This window comes from Ipomoea nil, unplaced genomic scaffold, assembly GCF_001879475.1.
Source record: "Ipomoea nil cultivar Tokyo-kokei standard unplaced genomic scaffold, Asagao_1.1 scaffold0259, whole genome shotgun sequence".
NCBI classification, from domain to species: Eukaryota; Viridiplantae; Streptophyta; class Magnoliopsida; order Solanales; family Convolvulaceae; genus Ipomoea; species Ipomoea nil.
The window spans coordinates 52,812-72,502 of record NW_017616687.1 but is presented as its reverse complement, the minus strand read 5'-3'; the positions used below and the strand labels follow the sequence as shown (position 1 = coordinate 72,502).

The 19,691-nt window shown below is 42.9% G+C and overlaps 1 protein-coding gene across 2 annotated transcripts; it reads left to right on the top strand.

Annotated features, from left to right (window-relative positions):
* Positions 1-2,599: 2,599 nt before the first annotated feature.
* LOC109147157 lies at positions 2,600-13,756 on the top strand. 2 transcript variants are annotated; one of them, XM_019294801.1, is made up of 2 exons: positions 2,600-2,815; positions 13,134-13,756. In XM_019294801.1, the coding sequence occupies exons 1-2, from the start codon at positions 2,714-2,716 to the stop codon at positions 13,653-13,655; spliced, it is 624 nt and encodes a 207-aa protein (XP_019150346.1). In that variant the 5' UTR covers positions 2,600-2,713; the 3' UTR covers positions 13,656-13,756. The 2 variants fall into 2 exon arrangements, with proteins under 2 accessions (XP_019150346.1, XP_019150347.1); XM_019294802.1 differs by having other exon boundaries at positions 2,600-3,294; positions 13,631-13,756.
* Positions 13,757-19,691: the final 5,935 nt, after the last annotated feature.

Sequence of the window (19,691 nt, the reverse complement as noted above, 5' to 3'; positions counted from 1 at the left end):
GCTTGTTCTTCATGAGGGCTCGGAAGGACTTGTTAGCTGAGGGTTCGTCACGGCATAAAAACTTGGCCAGGCCATCCAGGTTGCCCAGTCGGGTCTTCAGCTCGGCCCGCTTCTGTTTCGGGCGATACGCGCCTCCTTCTCGGCCGCCGCTTGAGCCTCCTTAGCGGTTTTTAGTTCCTTCTGAAGGTCGGGGATTTCCTTGGCACGGCGCTCGGCGACTCGCTTTAAGGAGGGGCTTCATTGGCCAGCAACACCCGATACTGAAGGCCGAGGAGTGCTCGCGAGGCCTGCAAGAAAATGATGTTAAGCTAATCGATCGGCTCGAAAATGGTCTAAATTTAAAATATAGTCTTAACAAACCTCGACTAAGTCTCGTGCCCCTTCTCAGCCATCTGGGTCGGCGTCCATCCGGTTATGTCCTCCCCGATCGGTTGGAGATTGTTGATCCTCGCGAAGAGGGACAACTCCCTGCCCGTCTGTCCGCCGTTCGGGACGACTTCGGCCGGGGGGCTTTGCCTTCGGTGATGCTTAAGAGAGCCCGCCTCTTCTGCCGTCCTTCCCTGACGCTTTCTCTTTTCCCTTCCGTCCGGGAGCTCGGGGGGCCAACGGGTCGCCGCGGCGTCTGCGAGCAGAACCCCATCGGAGGTGGTCGTGGAAGCGGCCAAGGGACGCGTAATCGGGATGGAGGCGTCACCGACCTCTTGACCGGCCGGTGGAGCAGTGGCAGTTTCCTTTTCCCCCAAGCGTCAGTTTGGCTCAGTGGGCTCGAGGAGCACTGACGGTCGGAAAACCACGAGCTGGACCCATTCCTTCAACAAAAAATAACACACAACATTAGATCATTGTTAGTCGGTGTAAAAAGGCCGAGGAAGTGTAACGGGTGGTAGACCTTCGACGGTCGGCTCGGCTTGAGGGGCCGCTACGGCGATCGACACCGAAAGCGGTCGTGGCGTGTACTTCAGTTCTAAGTCATATTGGGGAGGCGGCAATCGGGCATTCTCGTACGGCTCTCTCGATCGAAAGATCTTGTACTTGTGAAACTCGCAAGAAATGCGGAAGGTTGCTTCTCGAAGGGCTCGGGTGGCTGGTGATTGTACTTGTTTCCTGTAATGTGTCCCCCACGTTCGGTCGACCGGCAGGATCCAAGGGTCGTATTAGACCGAAAAGATTCTGTTCTTCCATCCTCGGTTGTTTCCGGGAAGGTTGGCGATCGAGCATAGGTGGTCTCGGGATTGAATCATCAGGTATCCACCACCGTATAGGGCTGGAAAGGGTTTAACTATGTAAATATAGTTGAAGAGCTCCATCGTACACATGGAATTGTGCCGAGCACATATATGCGGGAAGCATGCCAGTATCCAATAGGCGTTCGGGCATATCTGGACCGCCAACACCCGGTAATAGCCCAAGAACGCGGTCAAGAGGGGGGAAAAGGGGAAGGTGATCGGGGCTCTTAAGGAGTCGAAGTGCATCCCAATCCATTTCCCCTGGTGCCGTTCTTTAATTCCCCCAAGGCTCCTGCAGGTATCGAACCTCACCCGATTGTTTAGTGTGGCCGAGATTTCCGCTGCTTCGTGGGCCCAGTAAGCATTCTTGCTGCTCGACGCTTTCACTGTTGAGGAAGACGAATTCGATCTCTTCAGGCGCCGAGTGGGATGGCCCTTCGTCGGCCGTATCGTGCGAAGCTTCTTGAACGCGGGGCGATACGTGAGCTTCAGAACCGGACCCGATCGTCCAAGTGGGTGTTTCCCGATCGTGATCGGGCGAGGACTCGCGGCCGCTGGTAGATGCCGTTGTCGCTGTCGTCGCTACTGCCGCTCGAGCTCGACGAACTAATCTAAAATCCACAGGACCCCGGCCCCTAAAGTCACTATAGAGGTAAATCGTGAGTCTTATTCTTCATTTACCCACAAGGAATCCAATCCCGATCGTGTAATCAGCCCACCAGGCCAGTCAGATCCTACTTTTCATGTGCACAGTGCACACAAGGGTTCCAATCTAAACCTTTTATCATCTGTGGGCTTTGGGCTGAATTTGAACGCATACACCGCCCCTTGGGCAACATTATTTAACTTTTCAAGTGGCATAATCATCAATCATTATTATGTGGACCATGGTCCACACAAGTTGTGTGGACCATATTTTGTCTACTGTAAAATAATGTACATTCAGTACAAAAATAATCTATATTCAGTACAAAAATAATGTACATTATATTCAGGGGATGTACATTATTTTTGTTCTGAGTGTACATTATATTTTATAATATATATTCAGTACAAAAATAATGTACATTTAGTATATTAAAAATGTACTTTTTGTTATGGTCCACGTAACATTGTTTGGACCATGGTCCATACAATAATTTGCCCATAATCATACGAAACAATTAGAATAGTATAAGAAGTGTGTTTACAGGTAAGCCAAGTCAAGTAGTCCTCAACCTTATATTAGCCATTAACCATTTAATCATTTCTATTGCTATTTAAGCGGGGAATGGCACATAGTCCCTAAACGAAAGTGCAACCATAAATTATTGTTGTAATCTCTATCCCAATACCCTCCAAGACCATCTATATAATGCATTGCTCAACTCCATTTCCCTCAAGCCAACATCGAGGAAACATTATATTGTCTAGCTTGGAAGGGCACAGTACAGTCTTTAATAAAATAAACACACAATAATATAATTATTGTACCCTTTCTTCCCAACATGGATTCTTTAACCAATGTTATGGTTTCCCTTGTGATTGGCAGTCTTTTATGTTTCCTGACGATGGGTTCACCATCCACAGCCTCTCCTTTAAACGTCACGCTAATCCAAAAAGCCTGCAACAATACCGCCGACCACGAGTTCTGCCTCGACCACCTCTCCAAAAACCCCTTAGTCGTGTCGGCATCTCAAGAGCCATTGGCGATTGCCGCTGCGATCGCCCAGTCGGGATTGGACAACGCGGAGCGGACGCGCAAGTACGCGATGAACAAGGTCGCGAGGATCCCCGCCGTGAAGACGGCCTACGCCGACTGCGCAACGCTCTTGGGCAGCACGGCCTTGCAACTCAGTGTGGCCGCCAGCATCCTTAAAAACCCCGCCTCTTTGACCGAGGTGGGCTCCAGCGAAGTCGCTAGTGAATGTCTTCTGACCTCCATTGACGGTGTCGCCGGGTGTATGGCAAAGCTTGGAACCCTCAAAGTTGAGGACCAATATGTTATGGTATCGTGTAAGCAGGTGGAGGTTTACAGCGTCGCGGCCGACTCCATTTTGACCGACTTGATGAAGGTCAATATGAACAACTCATTCGATCATATGGATTGAGCGACGTTGCTACATTCTTGTAATCCATGTACATAATGTGCTGTGGTTCGGTATTATTAAATTATGAATGGAAATTAATTTGCTCCTAATTTAATGGGCAAATTATTGTGTGGACCATGGTACACACAATGTTATGCTGACCATAACAAAAAGTACATTTTTAATATACTAAATGTACATTATTTTTGTACTAAATGTATATTACACAATATAATGTACACTCAGAACAAAAATAATGTACATCTCCTAAATACAATGTACATTATTTTTGTACTGAATGTACATTATTTTACAGTAGATAAAAAATGTTCCACACAAGTTGTGTGGACCATGGTCCATACAATAATGATTGAAATTAATGAGGATCAAGTTCAGTGAAATTGTAAATGTGTTTATATGTCCCTTTAAAAACGAACCTAACTGAATTTATGTCACTTTAAAAACTGAACCGAATCGAATCGAATAAGAGTTTGGAGTTGACACGTCTGTCACTCCCACTCATTAAAATAGTGAAAATTAGTCATAGAAGCATTCCAACAACTTAGAGAACAGACCAAAACTCTTAAGTTCATAAATTTGAAATGTTAGACATACATCATTAGAGTCCATAAATTTGAAATGTTAGACATACATCATAACTTCTCAGGTCCATCTCAAAATGAACTGAACATTATGAGTCCAATCGTTATACCCTACACCACGGCGCACATAGCACTGTGCGCCGCGCGCCTCCCAAATCGACGTCGTTTTGGGGTCGTTTTGGGAGGCGCGGTAGGAAGTTGCTGGGATTATGTGTATTTGTTCACACAGTTATGTGTATTTGTTCACACAGTTATGTGTATTGGTTCATACAGTTTTGTACATTTTTTATATAATTATGTAGATTCTTTTTATACAATTATGTACATCCGAATCAGAAAATTTGTGTGTATTATGTTAATAGTTGATGTGTATTATGTTAAAAGTTTATGTTTATTATGTATTATGTTAGATTATGTGTATTTTCTTTTAAAAAGAGTATGTATATTTTGTTATATAATTATGTACATTCATGTATACAATTATGTGTATTCTAGTATAACATTATGTACATTCTTGAACATCGGGTTTTTTTTTTAAAGAGAAAACTACTGCCATTCACTGGGGCGGGAAATTTCAAAAAAAAAAAATTAAAACGACGTCGTTTTGCATCTGGGCGCATAGTGCAACGCGCGCCGTGGTGTAGGATATAAATTGCCTTATGTTTACTTTTATGTCTCGCAAAATTGTCATGAGCCTTACAAACCAAAATGGCCCACGATCAATTTTGAAGAAACTAAAGATTCTATTAAATATTAAAGAATTTATTTAAATAACGGTGCACCACAAGTTAAATGTTTTTTTTTTGTTCTAATAAACTCTTTAATATTGTTACAACATTTTCATAGATATGTTGCACAACCATAATGTTTAATAATTTGAACTTATATGAATTTATATGAACAAATACAAGATTAAGATATTTTTTGGCGGAAGTTAATGATATATATGTGTGTGTGTGTGTGTGTGTGCGCGCGCGCGCGCTCTCATAATTGATTTGACCAACTAAATAATGAAGATATAATTCCTCACCATTAGTTGGGCATACTAAATAATCAATATTTGGTTCCAATTATAGTCTAACTAAAATAATAAAATACAACTTTTAAAACCAAGTTAGAATTTGGCACAAAAGATACACTTAATCCTTGGAATCCAAAGAGGTATATCATATTACATAACTTAATACTATAGTTGGTCCAAATAACCAAGTAAGTTTCGTGAAACAATTAATAAAGGTGGTAAATTTTGGAAAGGTGGTAAATTTTGGGAAGGTGGTAAACTTGCATTTGGGCTAAAATTTTAATTCTATTAAATCCAATTAAATCCTTATGATAAAATTTTATCTCAATTACTAAATGGACAAAAGAATCTAGTGACATAAAACTCATTTAGATCCAACTGAAATTTTATGATGAAACAATTATCAAATGAGTTGAAGAATCACGTGACATAAAACTTGTCTGTACGCTAAAGTTTTATTCAATAAGATTCATTTCAACTATTATGATAAAACTTTAAAATATCATGTTCCTTTTCTTAATCCATGTAGGCAAATTAAGAAATATAATCTAAAGTTTACATCACAAAATTAAACTTTATGATAGAGATGGAAATTATTTACAAAGAACCATAAAGTAAATAAAATTGATTTCTTTCTATCATCACTGATAAAATTACTAAACTATATTCCGATACATAATTGCATGTGGGCTAAATTATGACCATAGTTTAGTATTTCATCATAATTAATCATACAAATATAACAAAATTGCCTAGGGATAAATTCCATCATATTACATACAATTAATCACAACTTATATGTCTAAAACTTTATGTGATCAATATAAACTGCTTAATATATAATTTTAACTGATTAAGGATGATGTGGCTACTCCCCAACCAAATTAAAATAATAATGATAATGATAATGATAATGATAATGATAATGATAATGATAATGATAATGATAATGATAATGATAATGATAATAATAATAATAATAATAATAATAATAATAATAATAATAATAATAATAATAGGGAAAATTGAATTTTTGGTCCACCGAGTTATATTGATCCCGGTAGGGTCGAAAGAGAGTCTAGAGGGGAGGGGGGTTGAATAGACTCTAATCAATTTTTCAGATATAACTCCTTTCGGGGTTATGCGCAGCGGAAATTGTATCGATCTACGTTTTGGAATGAACTTTACACGATTTCTTTCCGAAAGATTAGGTTATGACCAGTATGCATGCAATCACAGATAGATAGTTATGCGAAAGTAAAGGGAGATAGAGAGAGAGATTTTTATAGTGGTTCCGCTATTAACAAAGTCTACTCCACTCTTCTTTCACAACTCCTGAAAGGGTTTGCACTATCACTCCTAGTATAAACTACTCAAGCTAGTTTCTTTGATCACTAAGTCGGACAGCTACTTGGAAGGTTTTTCAACTCTTAGAGTTTACTCCACTTCTATCAACTTCTTCTTCAGAGTTGAGTGTTGGAGATGAGATAAGCGTTCAATATTCAATTCAAACTGGAATGACAGGAATACAATACAAAAGGCTAAAAAACTCTCGTAAGAGTCTCCTATCTAATAGGATGACTAAAGACTTAATCACCTGTTACATTATTGACTAACATATTACAATAATAAGAATAATAATAATATATATATAACTAACACTCCCCCTCAAACACAAGGTTGGTGAGACACCACATTGAGCTTGTCACGTAGAGCAGTAAACCGTGGACCTGACAAGGGTTTGGTGAAGATGTCTGCTAGCTGATTCTTTGTTGATACGAAGTTAACAACCAAGTCCCCCTGACGCAACCTTGTCTCGAACGAAATGAAAGTCAATTTCCACATGCTTGGTTCTGGCGTGAAACACAGGATTATTGCAAAGGTAGGTAGCGCCCAGATTATCACACTAGAGAGTGGACGCTTCTCCAGTGTGTAGACCAAGTTCTCGAAGTAACGAGACAACCCATGTGACTTCAGCGGAGACAACGGCTAGGGCCTTGTATTCGGCCTCGGTGGACGAGCGTGCAAAAGTGCGCTGTTTTCGAGATAGCCAAGAGACGAGATTGGACCCCAAGAAGACAGCATACCCACTCGTGTTTTTCCTATCTAGCGGACAACCAGCCCAATCGGAGTCAGAGAAAGCGTGAATAGCTGAGGAAGCAGAGACTGTGATTTGCAGACCGTACTCCAGTGTACCCTTGATATACCGAACGACTCGTTTCAGGAGACCCCAATGATCAACTGTCGGCGAGTGCATGAACTGACAGAGCCGATTCACAGCATAAGAGAGATCCGGGCTGGTGATAGTGAGGTACTGTAGAGCGCCCACAATGCGCCTGTATTGAGTCGGATTATCATGTGGCTGATCCGATGGGGAAACTGATTGCGTGACAGCAGCTGGAGTTGCCAAAGGTTTGCAGTCAGTCATACCGGCACGATTTAGGATATCCTTCATATAATGCCGCTGAGACAGCATAATCCCAGCTTCAACCTGTAGTATTTCAATCCCGAGAAAGAACCCAGAGGGAGCCTAGGTCATGGATCTTGAACGCGGTAGAAAGCCGATGCCATAGAGTAGAAATAAGAGGCGGGTCATTCCCCATCATGATAATGTCGTCAACGTACAAAAGTAAGTAAACCTTAGACGAACCGGCAGAGTAGTGGAATAGGCTGACATCGGTCTTGGACGGCATAAAACCTGGAGATAGTAAGAAATCATGTACTCTCTTGAACCAAGCCTATGGAGCTTGTTTGAGACCGTATAGAGACCGCTGCAGATGGCACACGTGATCTGGATGTACCGGATCCTCATAGTCGGGTGGTTGTTTCATGTACACTGTTTCGGCCAATTGCCCATTGAGAAAGGCATTGTGGACATCTAACTGCCGCATCGTCCAACTATGGGACACATCCAGAGAAAAGAGAAGTTGTACTGTAGTCGGCTTGACTATAGGGCTAAAAGTGTCAAAGAAGTCTTCGCCCGCTACCTGGTTGAACCCTTTCGCGACAAGCCGAGCCTTATAGCGCTCAACTGAACCATCAGCTTGGCGTTTGGTGCGGAACACCCACTTGCAGCCAATCACATTCATGTGTGGTTCAGCAGGTACCAAAACCCGTGTGCTATTATGCAAGAGTGCATTAAACTCCTGGTCCATGGCTTCATGCCACTGTGGATGCCTAGGTCGGGTCAGTTACAGCACTTAGAGCATGAAATTGCTCGTCCGTGCCCCATGTCATGTGCCGTAACCGCATACCATGATCTCGTTCCTGGGGTGCGGTGCGAGTGGGTCGTTTTCATTTGGGCCCTTCTAAGGCCAATGGCGATATGTCCCGGGCAAGTGGTACCAGGCTAGCCGGGCTCACCGGGTGTATAGGCCCGGATGACGCCACAGCGGGCGCAACATGCAACTGCTCGGTCAACACCGGGCTAGTAGCCCATGGTAGTGCAGGTGGCACTTGTGGAACACTTCTTTGACCACCTGCGTCTGAAAAAGGGTAAACAATTTCATCAAAGCGCACATGACGACAGATGTAGATCTTTCCATTAGTTAGGTTCATGCATCTATACCCCCTAATGGACGATGGGTAACTTAAGAAAACACAGGGTGCCGACCGGTACTCTATCTTGTGGCGATTATAAGGCCTCATATAAAGGTAACAGCGACACCCAAAGACACGGAGAAAAGTGTATGGTGGTGAGTGTTTATGTAGGCAGCTGTACGGGCTTTCAAACTGTAAGGTAGGTGTTGGAAAATAGTTAATTAGGCAAGTAGCCGTTTCAAAAGCATAGTCCCAATATTGTAGTTGGACAGAGTCTTCGGCCAAGAGTGCCAACCCGGTTTCAACAATAAGCCTGTTCTTCCGTTCAACTCTACCGTTTTGTTCATGTGTATACGCACAGGATTGACGGTGAATAATGCCGAGCCTCCTAAAAGTGTAGTGAAGCTAGCGATATTCACCGCCTAGATCCGACTGAATAGACTTGATTGAACACGAAAATTGGCGTTCTACCATGACACGAAACGACTCAAAACATTTATATATATCAGATTTTACCCGTAAGGGATAAAACCAACAGAAACGTGAGTAATCATCTACAAATAGTAGGAAATACCTAAATCAACTAGTAGAGATTACAGGAGACGGACCCCAGATATCGGTAAAAACTAAATCCAATACATTTTGACTAGGATGAAAAACCCTATCTATAGGAAGTCTGGAAAATTTGCCGAGGTGACAAGGCGCACACGACCCCAATTTATTGGCTTTATCAGGCGCAGCCGGACAGGACTGCAGAACTTTATTTTGAATGTGTGCATGCGGGTGGCCCAATCTACGGTGCCAAACTACAGGAGTTGCCCGGGAAGTCAGAAACGCAAACTGAGAGTGGGGAACTAGAAGCTAGTACAGACCACCGGATGTTGGACCTTTAAGCAGAATCGCTCGGGTTATGGAATCCTTCAAAACAAAGTAGTTTTTGTGAAACTCAAAAAATACGTTATTGTCGTTAGTGAAGCGATTAACAGACAATAAGGGAACAGGTAAATCCGGGACACACAAAACATTAGATAAACGCAACATTTTTTAACTAGATGGGATCGATGCATGACCAACATGGGAAATTTTCAAACCTGCGCCGTTACCAACACGAAGAACATCCCCGCCGGTGTACTCGTCTGCCTGAGACATCATGGACGCGTCGGGGGTTGCATGAGCCGACACGCCTATGTCGGGAACCCAGCCCGAAGCCGAGGACGGAGGAGCAGATTCATCACCGGCAACCAGCCCGAAGCCGAGGACGGAGGAGCAGATTCATCGCCGGCGGTCACCATATTCACCTGGGCGGGAGGCTGTGTAGTATATCTTTTGAAACAGTAGACTACGGTATGGCCCTGGGCTCTGCATATTTGGCATCGTAGTGCACTGTTTCTGCCGCTGCGGCCTCGGTTCTGACCGCCTCGGCCACCACGGCCTCGGTTCTGGCCGTGTCTACCACCATCTCTAGTGCTTCGCCCGCCATTATTACGACCTCCGCGGCCCACGTACATTGCAGACGGAGCAGCAGTAAATCCACCGTCTGAACCAGCCGGGTAATCCTCGGCATGGATAAATTCATGGGCTTGAAGATAATCTGAAATTTGCGAGATTGTAACGGGAATACCTGCCGCCGTGAGAGACAAGGCCAAAGAGAGGTACTCCGGCTTGTTCTCCCGCAGCTGGCTCAGCTTCAGATCCCGACGCGGATGACTCGGTAAAGGGCGTGGGCCCGGGGTCGGGGATCTTGTCCGGAAGAGTGGTCAACACTTCTTTCAGATCCTCGCCCTCGAAGACCTCCTCCATTATAGTTCGGGTCTCGTCCCGCATCGCCCGTTGACCGGACGCGTAGGCCCAATGGCCGAAGGTCTAGACCTTTTCTTCCCCGAGCTTGTTCTTCATGAGGGCTCGGAAGGACTTGTTAGCTGAGGGTTCGTCACGGCATAAAAACTTGGCCAGGCCATCCAGGTTGCCCAGTCGGGTCTTCAGCTCGCCCGCTTCTGTTCGGGCGATACGCGCCTCCTTCTCGGCCGCCGCTTGAGCCTCCTTAGCGGTTTTTAGTTCCTTCTGAAGGTCGGGGATTTCCTTGGCACGGCGCTCGGCGACTCGCTTTAAGGAGGGGCTTCATTGGCCAGCAACACCCGATACTGAAGGCCGAGGAGTGCTCGCGAGGCCTGCAAGAAAATGATGTTAAGCTAATCGATCGGCTCGAAAATGGTCTAAATTTAAAATATAGTCTTAACAAACCTCGACTAAGTCTCGTGCCCCTTCTCAGCCATCTGGGTCGGCGTCCATCCGGTCATGTCCTCCCCGATCGGTTGGAGATTGTTGATCCTCGCGAAGAGGGACAACTCCCTGCCCGTCTGTCCGCCGTTCGGGACGACTTCGGCCGGGGGGCTTTGCCTTCGGTGATGCTTAAGAGAGCCCGCCTCTTCTGCGTCCTTCCCTGACGCTTTCTCTTTTCCCTTCCGTCCGGGAGCTCGGGGGGGCCAACGGGTCGGCCGCGGCGTCTGCGAGCAGAACCCCATCGGAGGTGGTCGTGGAAGCGGCCAAGGGACGCGTAATCGGGATGGAGGCGTCACCGACCTCTTGACCGGCCGGTGGAGCAGTGGCAGTTTCCTTTTCCCCCAAGCGTCAGTTTGGCTCAGTGGGCTCGAGGAGCACTGACGGTCGGAAAACCACGAGCTGGACCCATTCCTTCAACAAAAAATAACACACAACATTAGATCATTGTTAGTCGGTGTAAAAAGGCCGAGGAAGTGTAACGGGTGGTAGACCTTCGACGGTCGGCTCGGCTTGAGGGGCCGCTACGGCGATCGACACCGAAAGCGGTCGTGGCGTGTACTTCAGTTCTAAGTCATATTGGGGAGGCGGCAATCGGGCATTCTCGTACGGCTCTCTCGATCGAAAGATCTTGTACTTGTGAAACTCGCAAGAAATGCGGAAGGTTGCTTCTCGAAGGGCTCGGGTGGCTGGTGATTGTACTTGTTTCCTGTAATGTGTCCCCCACGTTCGGTCGACCGGCAGGATCCAAGGGTCGTATTAGACCGAAAAGATTCTGTTCTTCCATCCTCGGTTGTTTCCGGGAAGGTTGGCGATCGAGCATAGGTGGTCTCGGGATTGAATCATCAGGTATCCACCACCGTATAGGGCTGGAAAGGGTTTAACTATGTAAATATAGTTGAAGAGCTCCATTGTACACATGGAATTGTGCCGAGCACATATATGCGGGAAGCATGCCAGTATCCAATAGGCGTTCGGGCATATCTGGACCGCCAACACCCGGTAATAGCCCAAGAACGCGGTCAAGAGGGGGGAAAAGGGGAAGGTGATCGGGGCTCTTAAGGAGTCGAAGTGCATCCCAATCCATTTCCCCTGGTGCCGTTCTTTAATTCCCCCAAGGCTCCTGCAGGTATCGAACCTCACCCGATTGTTTAGTGTGGCCGAGATTTCCGCTGCTTCGTGGGCCCAGTAAGCATTCTTGCTGCTCGACGCTTTCACTGTTGAGGAAGACGAATTCGATCTCTTCAGGCGCCGAGTGGGATGGCCCTTCGTCGGCCGTATCGTGCGAAGCTTCTTGAACGCGGGGCGATACGTGAGCTTCAGAACCGGACCCGATCGTCCAAGTGGGTGTTTCCCGATCGTGATCGGGCGAGGACTCGCGGCCGCTGGTAGATGCGTTGTCGCTGTCGTCGCTACTGCCGCTCGAGCTCGACGAACTAATCTAAAATCCACAGGACCCCGGCCCCTAAAGTCACTATAGAGGTAAATCGTGAGTCTTATTCTTCATTTACCCACAAGGAATCCAATCCCGATCGTGTAATCAGCCCACCAGGCCAGTCAGATCCTACTTTTCATGTGCACAGTGCACACAAGGGTTCCAATCTAAACCTTTTATCATCTGTGGGCTTTGGGCTGAATTTGAACGCATACACCGCCCCTTGGGCAACATTATTTAACTTTTCAAGTGGCATAATCATCAATCATTATTATGTGGACCATGGTCCACACAAGTTGTGTGGACCATATTTTGTCTACTGTAAAATAATGTACATTCAGTACAAAAATAATCTATATTCAGTACAAAAATAATGTACATTATATTCAGGGGATGTACATTATTTTTGTTCTGAGTGTACATTATATTTTATAATATATATTCAGTACAAAAATAATGTACATTTAGTATATTAAAAATGTACTTTTTGTTATGGTCCACGTAACATTGTTTGGACCATGGTCCATACAATAATTTGCCCATAATCATACGAAACAATTAGAATAGTATAAGAAGTGTGTTTACAGGTAAGCCAAGTCAAGTAGTCCTCAACCTTATATTAGCCATTAACCATTTAATCATTTCTATTGCTATTTAAGCGGGGAATGGCACATAGTCCCTAAACGAAAGTGCAACCATAAATTATTGTTGTAATCTCTATCCCAATACCCTCCAAGACCATCTATATAATGCATTGCTCAACTCCATTTCCCTCAAGCCAACATCGAGGAAACATTATATTGTCTAGCTTGGAAGGGCACAGTACAGTCTTTAATAAAATAAACACACAATAATATAATTATTGTACCCTTTCTTCCCAACATGGATTCTTTAACCAATGTTATGGTTTCCCTTGTGATTGGCAGTCTTTTATGTTTCCTGACGATGGGTTCACCATCCACAGCCTCTCCTTTAAACGTCACGCTAATCCAAAAAGCCTGCAACAATACCGCCGACCACGAGTTCTGCCTCGACCACCTCTCCAAAAACCCCTTAGTCGTGTCGGCATCTCAAGAGCCATTGGCGATTGCCGCTGCGATCGCCCAGTCGGGATTGGACAACGCGGAGCGGACGCGCAAGTACGCGATGAACAAGGTCGCGAGGATCCCCGCCGTGAAGACGGCCTACGCCGACTGCGCAACGCTCTTGGGCAGCACGGCCTTGCAACTCAGTGTGGCCGCCAGCATCCTTAAAAACCCCGCCTCTTTGACCGAGGTGGGCTCCAGCGAAGTCGCTAGTGAATGTCTTCTGACCTCCATTGACGGTGTCGCCGGGTGTATGGCAAAGCTTGGAACCCTCAAAGTTGAGGACCAATATGTTATGGTATCGTGTAAGCAGGTGGAGGTTTACAGCGTCGCGGCCGACTCCATTTTGACCGACTTGATGAAGGTCAATATGAACAACTCATTCGATCATATGGATTGAGCGAGGTTGGACGTTGCTACATTTTTGTAATCCATGTACATAATGTGCTGTGGTTCGGTATTATTAAATTATGAATGGAAATTAATTTGCTCCTAAATTAATGAGGATCAAGTTTAGTGAAATTGTGAGAAAGATCATATCATTCGTGAGACGGGTTTATAAAAAAACTTAATATCAATTTGAATTAAAAATAAATCGTGATAGATATTCTAATATTTATATGTCAAACTATGATATATTATTTAACATGACTCGATCAATCACTATGGTTTACACATATAATGAACATTCAGTACACAAATAGTATACTTTTATTATATTAAAAATGTACATTGTATTCATGGAAAGTAAATTATTTTATATAATGTTAATCGAACCAGACACATAAAAAAGGAATTGACATTGAAATTTTGGTGAATAAGTTTGTATTTAAATTAAATTTTGAATTGTATTTTTTTTTGTTAAATTTATGCATTATATTTGGACAAAACTTTTATATTTTTATTTTTGTCATAAAATACAATAAAATGGACTTGGACTCAATTACCTTTATAAATATGTATCTCTATGTATCATTATAACGAAATCTAAATGTTAAAAAATCGTTCTTGAAATTTTAACTTCCCGCCCAATTCTTAAAAAATCTCTCTTCCTAATAAAATATATTGATTTCTACTTTCGCATTCGTACATATCCCCTTTTGTGGTGTGTGGCCTCCCTCTTATAGTGATCTTATATAGGTGGAGACCTGCTCGAACACGAACACCTGACCCAAACTGCGGGCGAGCAGGAGGTGACTAGGGTTAAGTTTTTTCGGCGATATTTGGTGATTTGGTCGGGAGGACTAAATGTGTTAAAAATTAGTGATTTGGTCGGGAGGACTAAATGTGTTAAAAATTACATAGTTGGACAAAATTGTTAATTTTTAAAGTGGTATTGGAATTTTATGTAAAAGGCAGTGTATTTGGATGTGGGTTTATTAAATGGTTCGATCGTCCTGCTCAAGGTCGAAGAAAATTACTCCAAGACTATTTGAGAATAATAAATCGAAATGAAGAAGAAATTGAGACGTTGAGAAGGAATATAAGAGCTGAGAATAATAAATCGAAATGAAGAAGAAAATGAAGAAGAAATTGAGACGTTGAGAAGGAATATAAGAGCAGTTGGTGAGACTATTGACAACGCCCTCTCGCGCGTGGGTTGTTTGTTTGTGTTGGGATGAATCCCGGATTATGTCATTCTCAAGGATGACCGCTCTGAGTTACCCCTAAGTTGCTAATTTCAAAAAATAAAGACATCGGCATTGTTTGACTGCATGTCACACGCACACAAAAGATAAATGTCGTAGTGAACTAGTAAAACAATTGCTAACAAGTGGTAATCAAATGAAAAGTAGATAGGGTTGAATTGTTTAGTGTGGATTAAGATGCTTATAGAATCATTAAACATAGGGAAAGATGATGCAAATGCTAAGTCTAGGGAATGACTTGTGTTCTAGGGAATGACTTGTGTCCTTTCGTAACTTAGACTACTGGGACTTGTTTAGGTCTCACCTAAACCTTTCCACGAATACCTTGCCTACAACTCTACTTGTGTAGGGTTCCTTGAGCTAGGAAATGCCAAGGATGGGAGTTTGGAATGACCTAGCATAGGCCAATCCCTCAAAAATCATAGGAGGTGATCAAGTTCCTTTGATGCAAACAAATCAATCCGCAACAACAAGACATAGAAGCATTGCAATCAATCAATCTCTAATTCAAGAACTAAGTCAAAAAAGCAACATCATCACACACTTTCACAATTCAAATCCTAGCTAAGCTAGCCTACAATAGCCATAGAAATCATAGCATTCATAAATCTAAATCTAGCCAAGCAAATAGAAATGAAAAGATTTGAGATTATACCAAACAAGTAGATTAGAAAATAAGAAGAATTCTTGCAAGATCTCTTGAATTGGAGTATGTCAATCTCTTCCTTCAATGGATCTCCCAAGAAATCCAAGCTTGAATCTACCACAATCACTCTAAAAATTGTTCTCTCTCAATCTAACAATGTTAAGCTCTCCAATCTTTCCAAAGTCTAAGCAAAAGTCCTCTAAAAATCTGATCTAAAACTTCTTAAATAGCCTCCTCCCCTTTCAATCCCTTCCGCAGCTCTTCCACGCGACTCGCAACGCCCCGAACAACGCACGTTGTTCCGGAACTTATTCCGTCTAACGCGCGTCACAACGCATGTTGTGACGTGCATTAAACTTTCTGGAAATCTGCTCTGTTGTGGCCTTCCCACAACGCATGCTACAACGCGCGTTGTGGCCTTCGTGGCTTGGTCTTGGCTTGTCTTCCTATCCCGCTTTCCTCCGGATTGTGCCACTTTGCCTCGTTTTAGCCCAAAACTTCCCTAAAAACATATAAAACACAAAGTGTGGTGGTAATTTACAATAAAATGCAAAACATAGCTTATTGACACAAAATTGTTACACAAAGGATTGTTTTTAGCTTAGAATTCATCCTAAATGGACCTTAAAAGTGTGTGTCTTTGACACTTATCACAAGTTTCCACACTTTAGACTTGCTTGTCCTCAAGCAAGTTTCAATCAAACCAATGATCACTTAAGTGTCAAAGATACACTTAACCCCAACTCATTGATAACTTAATTCATCCAATGGTCAATCAAGATAAGTGTCCCGCTACGGAGGGGGTGAAGTTCATCATATCATGTAATAAATATGCTAGTCATGCACTCCTACTAAGCTACTCCAGGAATATACTAAGGAAGTCTCGAACTCCTAAAAGATAGAATGAAAACAAAGGAGGGTACCCTCTCACACCATTCATAAAGCATGCGATCCAAAATTGGTATTCACCTCTTATCTTGCAAAAGCCTATAGCCAAGCTACACTAGTGGGAACGATGTGTACAATTCAACGGACCCCATCCTTATAACGCCAAGGTCCTTTACAAGAAAATAAGTGAATGGTTTGGCATGGGACACTCACCAACCTTAAGTCAAGGTCCAATTTCCTTCGGCACGGAGCTCCGTGTTTTACCACGGGGAAACTTTTTTTGGTCCCGACGTAAGCGTTGGTTCTGACACACTTCCACCCTTATGCCAAAGATCGACTCCCCGCGGCATAGATCTCTATGTTTTAATCCGAGGAAGTCTTTCGTGATCCCGACATAAGCAATGTCTCCCTCTTTTTTGCTCTTTTTTTTTTCTCATCTCCTAAGACATCACCATTGGGACAACCGACTTCACGTAGAGCTCTACGCTTTTTCGAAGACAGTGTAATGGAATTGCCCCAAACCCTAGCGAGATGGCTTACCTCTTTTCTTATCTCACGGGACGGCCATTTATTTTTTGTCTTTGCCTTTTTCTCATCGTCATTCCCCTACTTTTATTCACTCATGCTTTTCTTTTGGGATTAGGGAACTTTTCTTACTTCTCACCACAAGGTTTCACCTTTTGCCTCATACCTTGCCAAGATTAGGTTCATTCCCGACCTTGCATTTTTATCTTTCCAAGGTTGGAGAGTACACACTCCCACTTCGAGGGATCATTTACTAAGGTCTAAGCAAGATAGGAGGTGAATTCATACAAGCATGCATCAAATGTAAACTTAAATGGCTTATCTATGCAATTCCTCACTTGGGTGTACAGAGAATAACTTCCAAAGGATATTTCAAGCGTAAAAACTTTTCGTACGGGCACATCACTATCACATTTATCACATGATATGAACAACGACGCACTCTCCAAATCCAACACACTCGTCAATCAAGCACCAATGAATCAATTTAAGCCACAAAAGTCCTTTAAGCACAATGTGCTTCCCTTTCCACACTTTAAATCGAACATTGCCCTCAATGTTCTTTAAAACATAGGTGGACAAGGAAAGTCAAGGTCTCAACAAAAGTGTTTGTTCCTTTCCACACTTTAGAATTTTTACGGAACTTGGATGAGATTGAAAACTAATCCTTTGTGATAAAGTAAATCCACTTAAGCATGCAAACATCAACCAAGATTTCCACACTTTAGAATTAAAACATAGGGCCTAACAAGTCAAGGGATAGAAAATTGTCACCAAATGAAGTGCATATCCCTTTAGTTTCGAAAACCATTCGCCTTTGCCCTTTCTCTCGAAAGAAAAACTTCATGAAAAATTGGTTAGTGGCATAAGAAATGTAGCACAATTTAAGCTCATGAAAAAGGGATGGGAAGGCTAATCCTACCTAATATTTTTGTGTATTTCCATTTCGGCCTTTTTCAATTTTTTTTTTTCAATAAGGAAGGTAACTAAAGTAATATAAAGAGACTAGTCCTAAAATTATTTCTAGGGAGATTATCAAAGTAGAAAATCAACTACTCCATGCATCAACGACTAGAGATAGGCAAGCTTCAAGCAAGTAAGATAAAACAAAAGCAAAATAACGAAAAGTCATAAAACGTAATGCATAGTAGTCAAACATAAAGTGTAAAACATAAAAATAAAACGAAGTATGGTAAGTAAAATCTAAATAATTCCAAATGAAATTGTGCCCCAAATAGTTAAATTGTTTTGTTTTTTCTCCTTCTTCTTGGAACCATTACTCGTCACCACCAAATGCCAGAGGGTGGAATTGTCGGTAGAACATCACGCGAAGCTCCTCCATATCCTGGCTTTGATGGTCAAGTTGCTCCCTCGTGGCTCTATGCATCACCATATTCTCTTGATGGAATTGGTATTGCAAGGCCCTCATCGATAGAGCTGTCAAAATGGGTTTTACCCGCCGGGTCGACCCGTCCCGTACCGCCGTAGGTAGGGGACGGGTTCTTCAAATTTTGATCCGCCAGGAGGCGGGCTTTTTAGCCCGCCCCGCCTCGGTCACGGGTCCAGGCGGGGCGGGTCAGGCGGGTCACGGGTTTAGCCCGCGACATGCTAATACATATATATTTAGTATTTAATACATATTATTTTTTGTATTATTTTGGTTTGTGTAATTGTGTTAGTGTGTTATAACTTATAGGATTATAGATTTATAGTAATACAATACTCGGTAGTGTTACTGTGTTAGTGTACTGTACGTCTGACAGTGATTCTTTTTTTTTTTTTTTAAGGATATTGTATAGTGATTTTTTTTAAAAATTAACACAGTGAAAAAATTGATTGGCGGGGCGGGCCGACCACATTCCAAGCCCGCTAAGAGGCGGGCTTTTTAGCCCGTCCCGCTACGAGGACGGGCTTTGGTGTGTTTTGGCCCGTCCAGCCCCGCGAGACCGTTTTGACGGCTCTACATCGATGCCCAATTGTGCACTTGCGGAACATCATCGAGCACCTCATACATCGGTGGCGGTTGTGCATAGCCCTTGGGTGGTGGTAGTACAGTGGTATTTCTTCTTCTTCCTGTGCATTCACCTATTCTTCATTGCATGAGTCACATTTCCTGCAATTGCTTACAAAAGAAACGTTCTCAATTTCGCACAATCGTTATGCTATGGACCCGTGTCCAGCATGCATGCTGGACACGGATAACAGTGCCGTTAGGCACTGTTATCTTTTTTTTTTTTTTTTTTTTTAAAAAAATTCAGACCACTTCGTTATAGGAGTATATGTTCATAATTTTATTACTATATGTTAATAACTGTACTTTCATAACTCCATAACTGTACATTCATAACTCTATAACTGTACATTCATAACTCCATAACTGTACATTCATAATTTTCGAAGCTCTATGTTCACAATTTTAGAGCTCTATGTTCATAATTTTATCACTATATGTTCATAATGTCAGAGCTCTTTGTTCATAATTCGATCAATAACTGTACATTCATAATTCCATAACTGTAGATTCATAATAACTGTAGATTCATAACTCCATAACTGTAGATTCATAACTCCATAACTGTACATTCATAATCTTCGAAGCTCTATATTCACAATTTTTAAGCTCCATGGTTATAATTTTATCACTACATGTTCATAATTGTAAGTTCATAATGTTAGAACTCTGTGTTCATAATTTCATAATTGCATAACTGTACATTCATAACGGCAT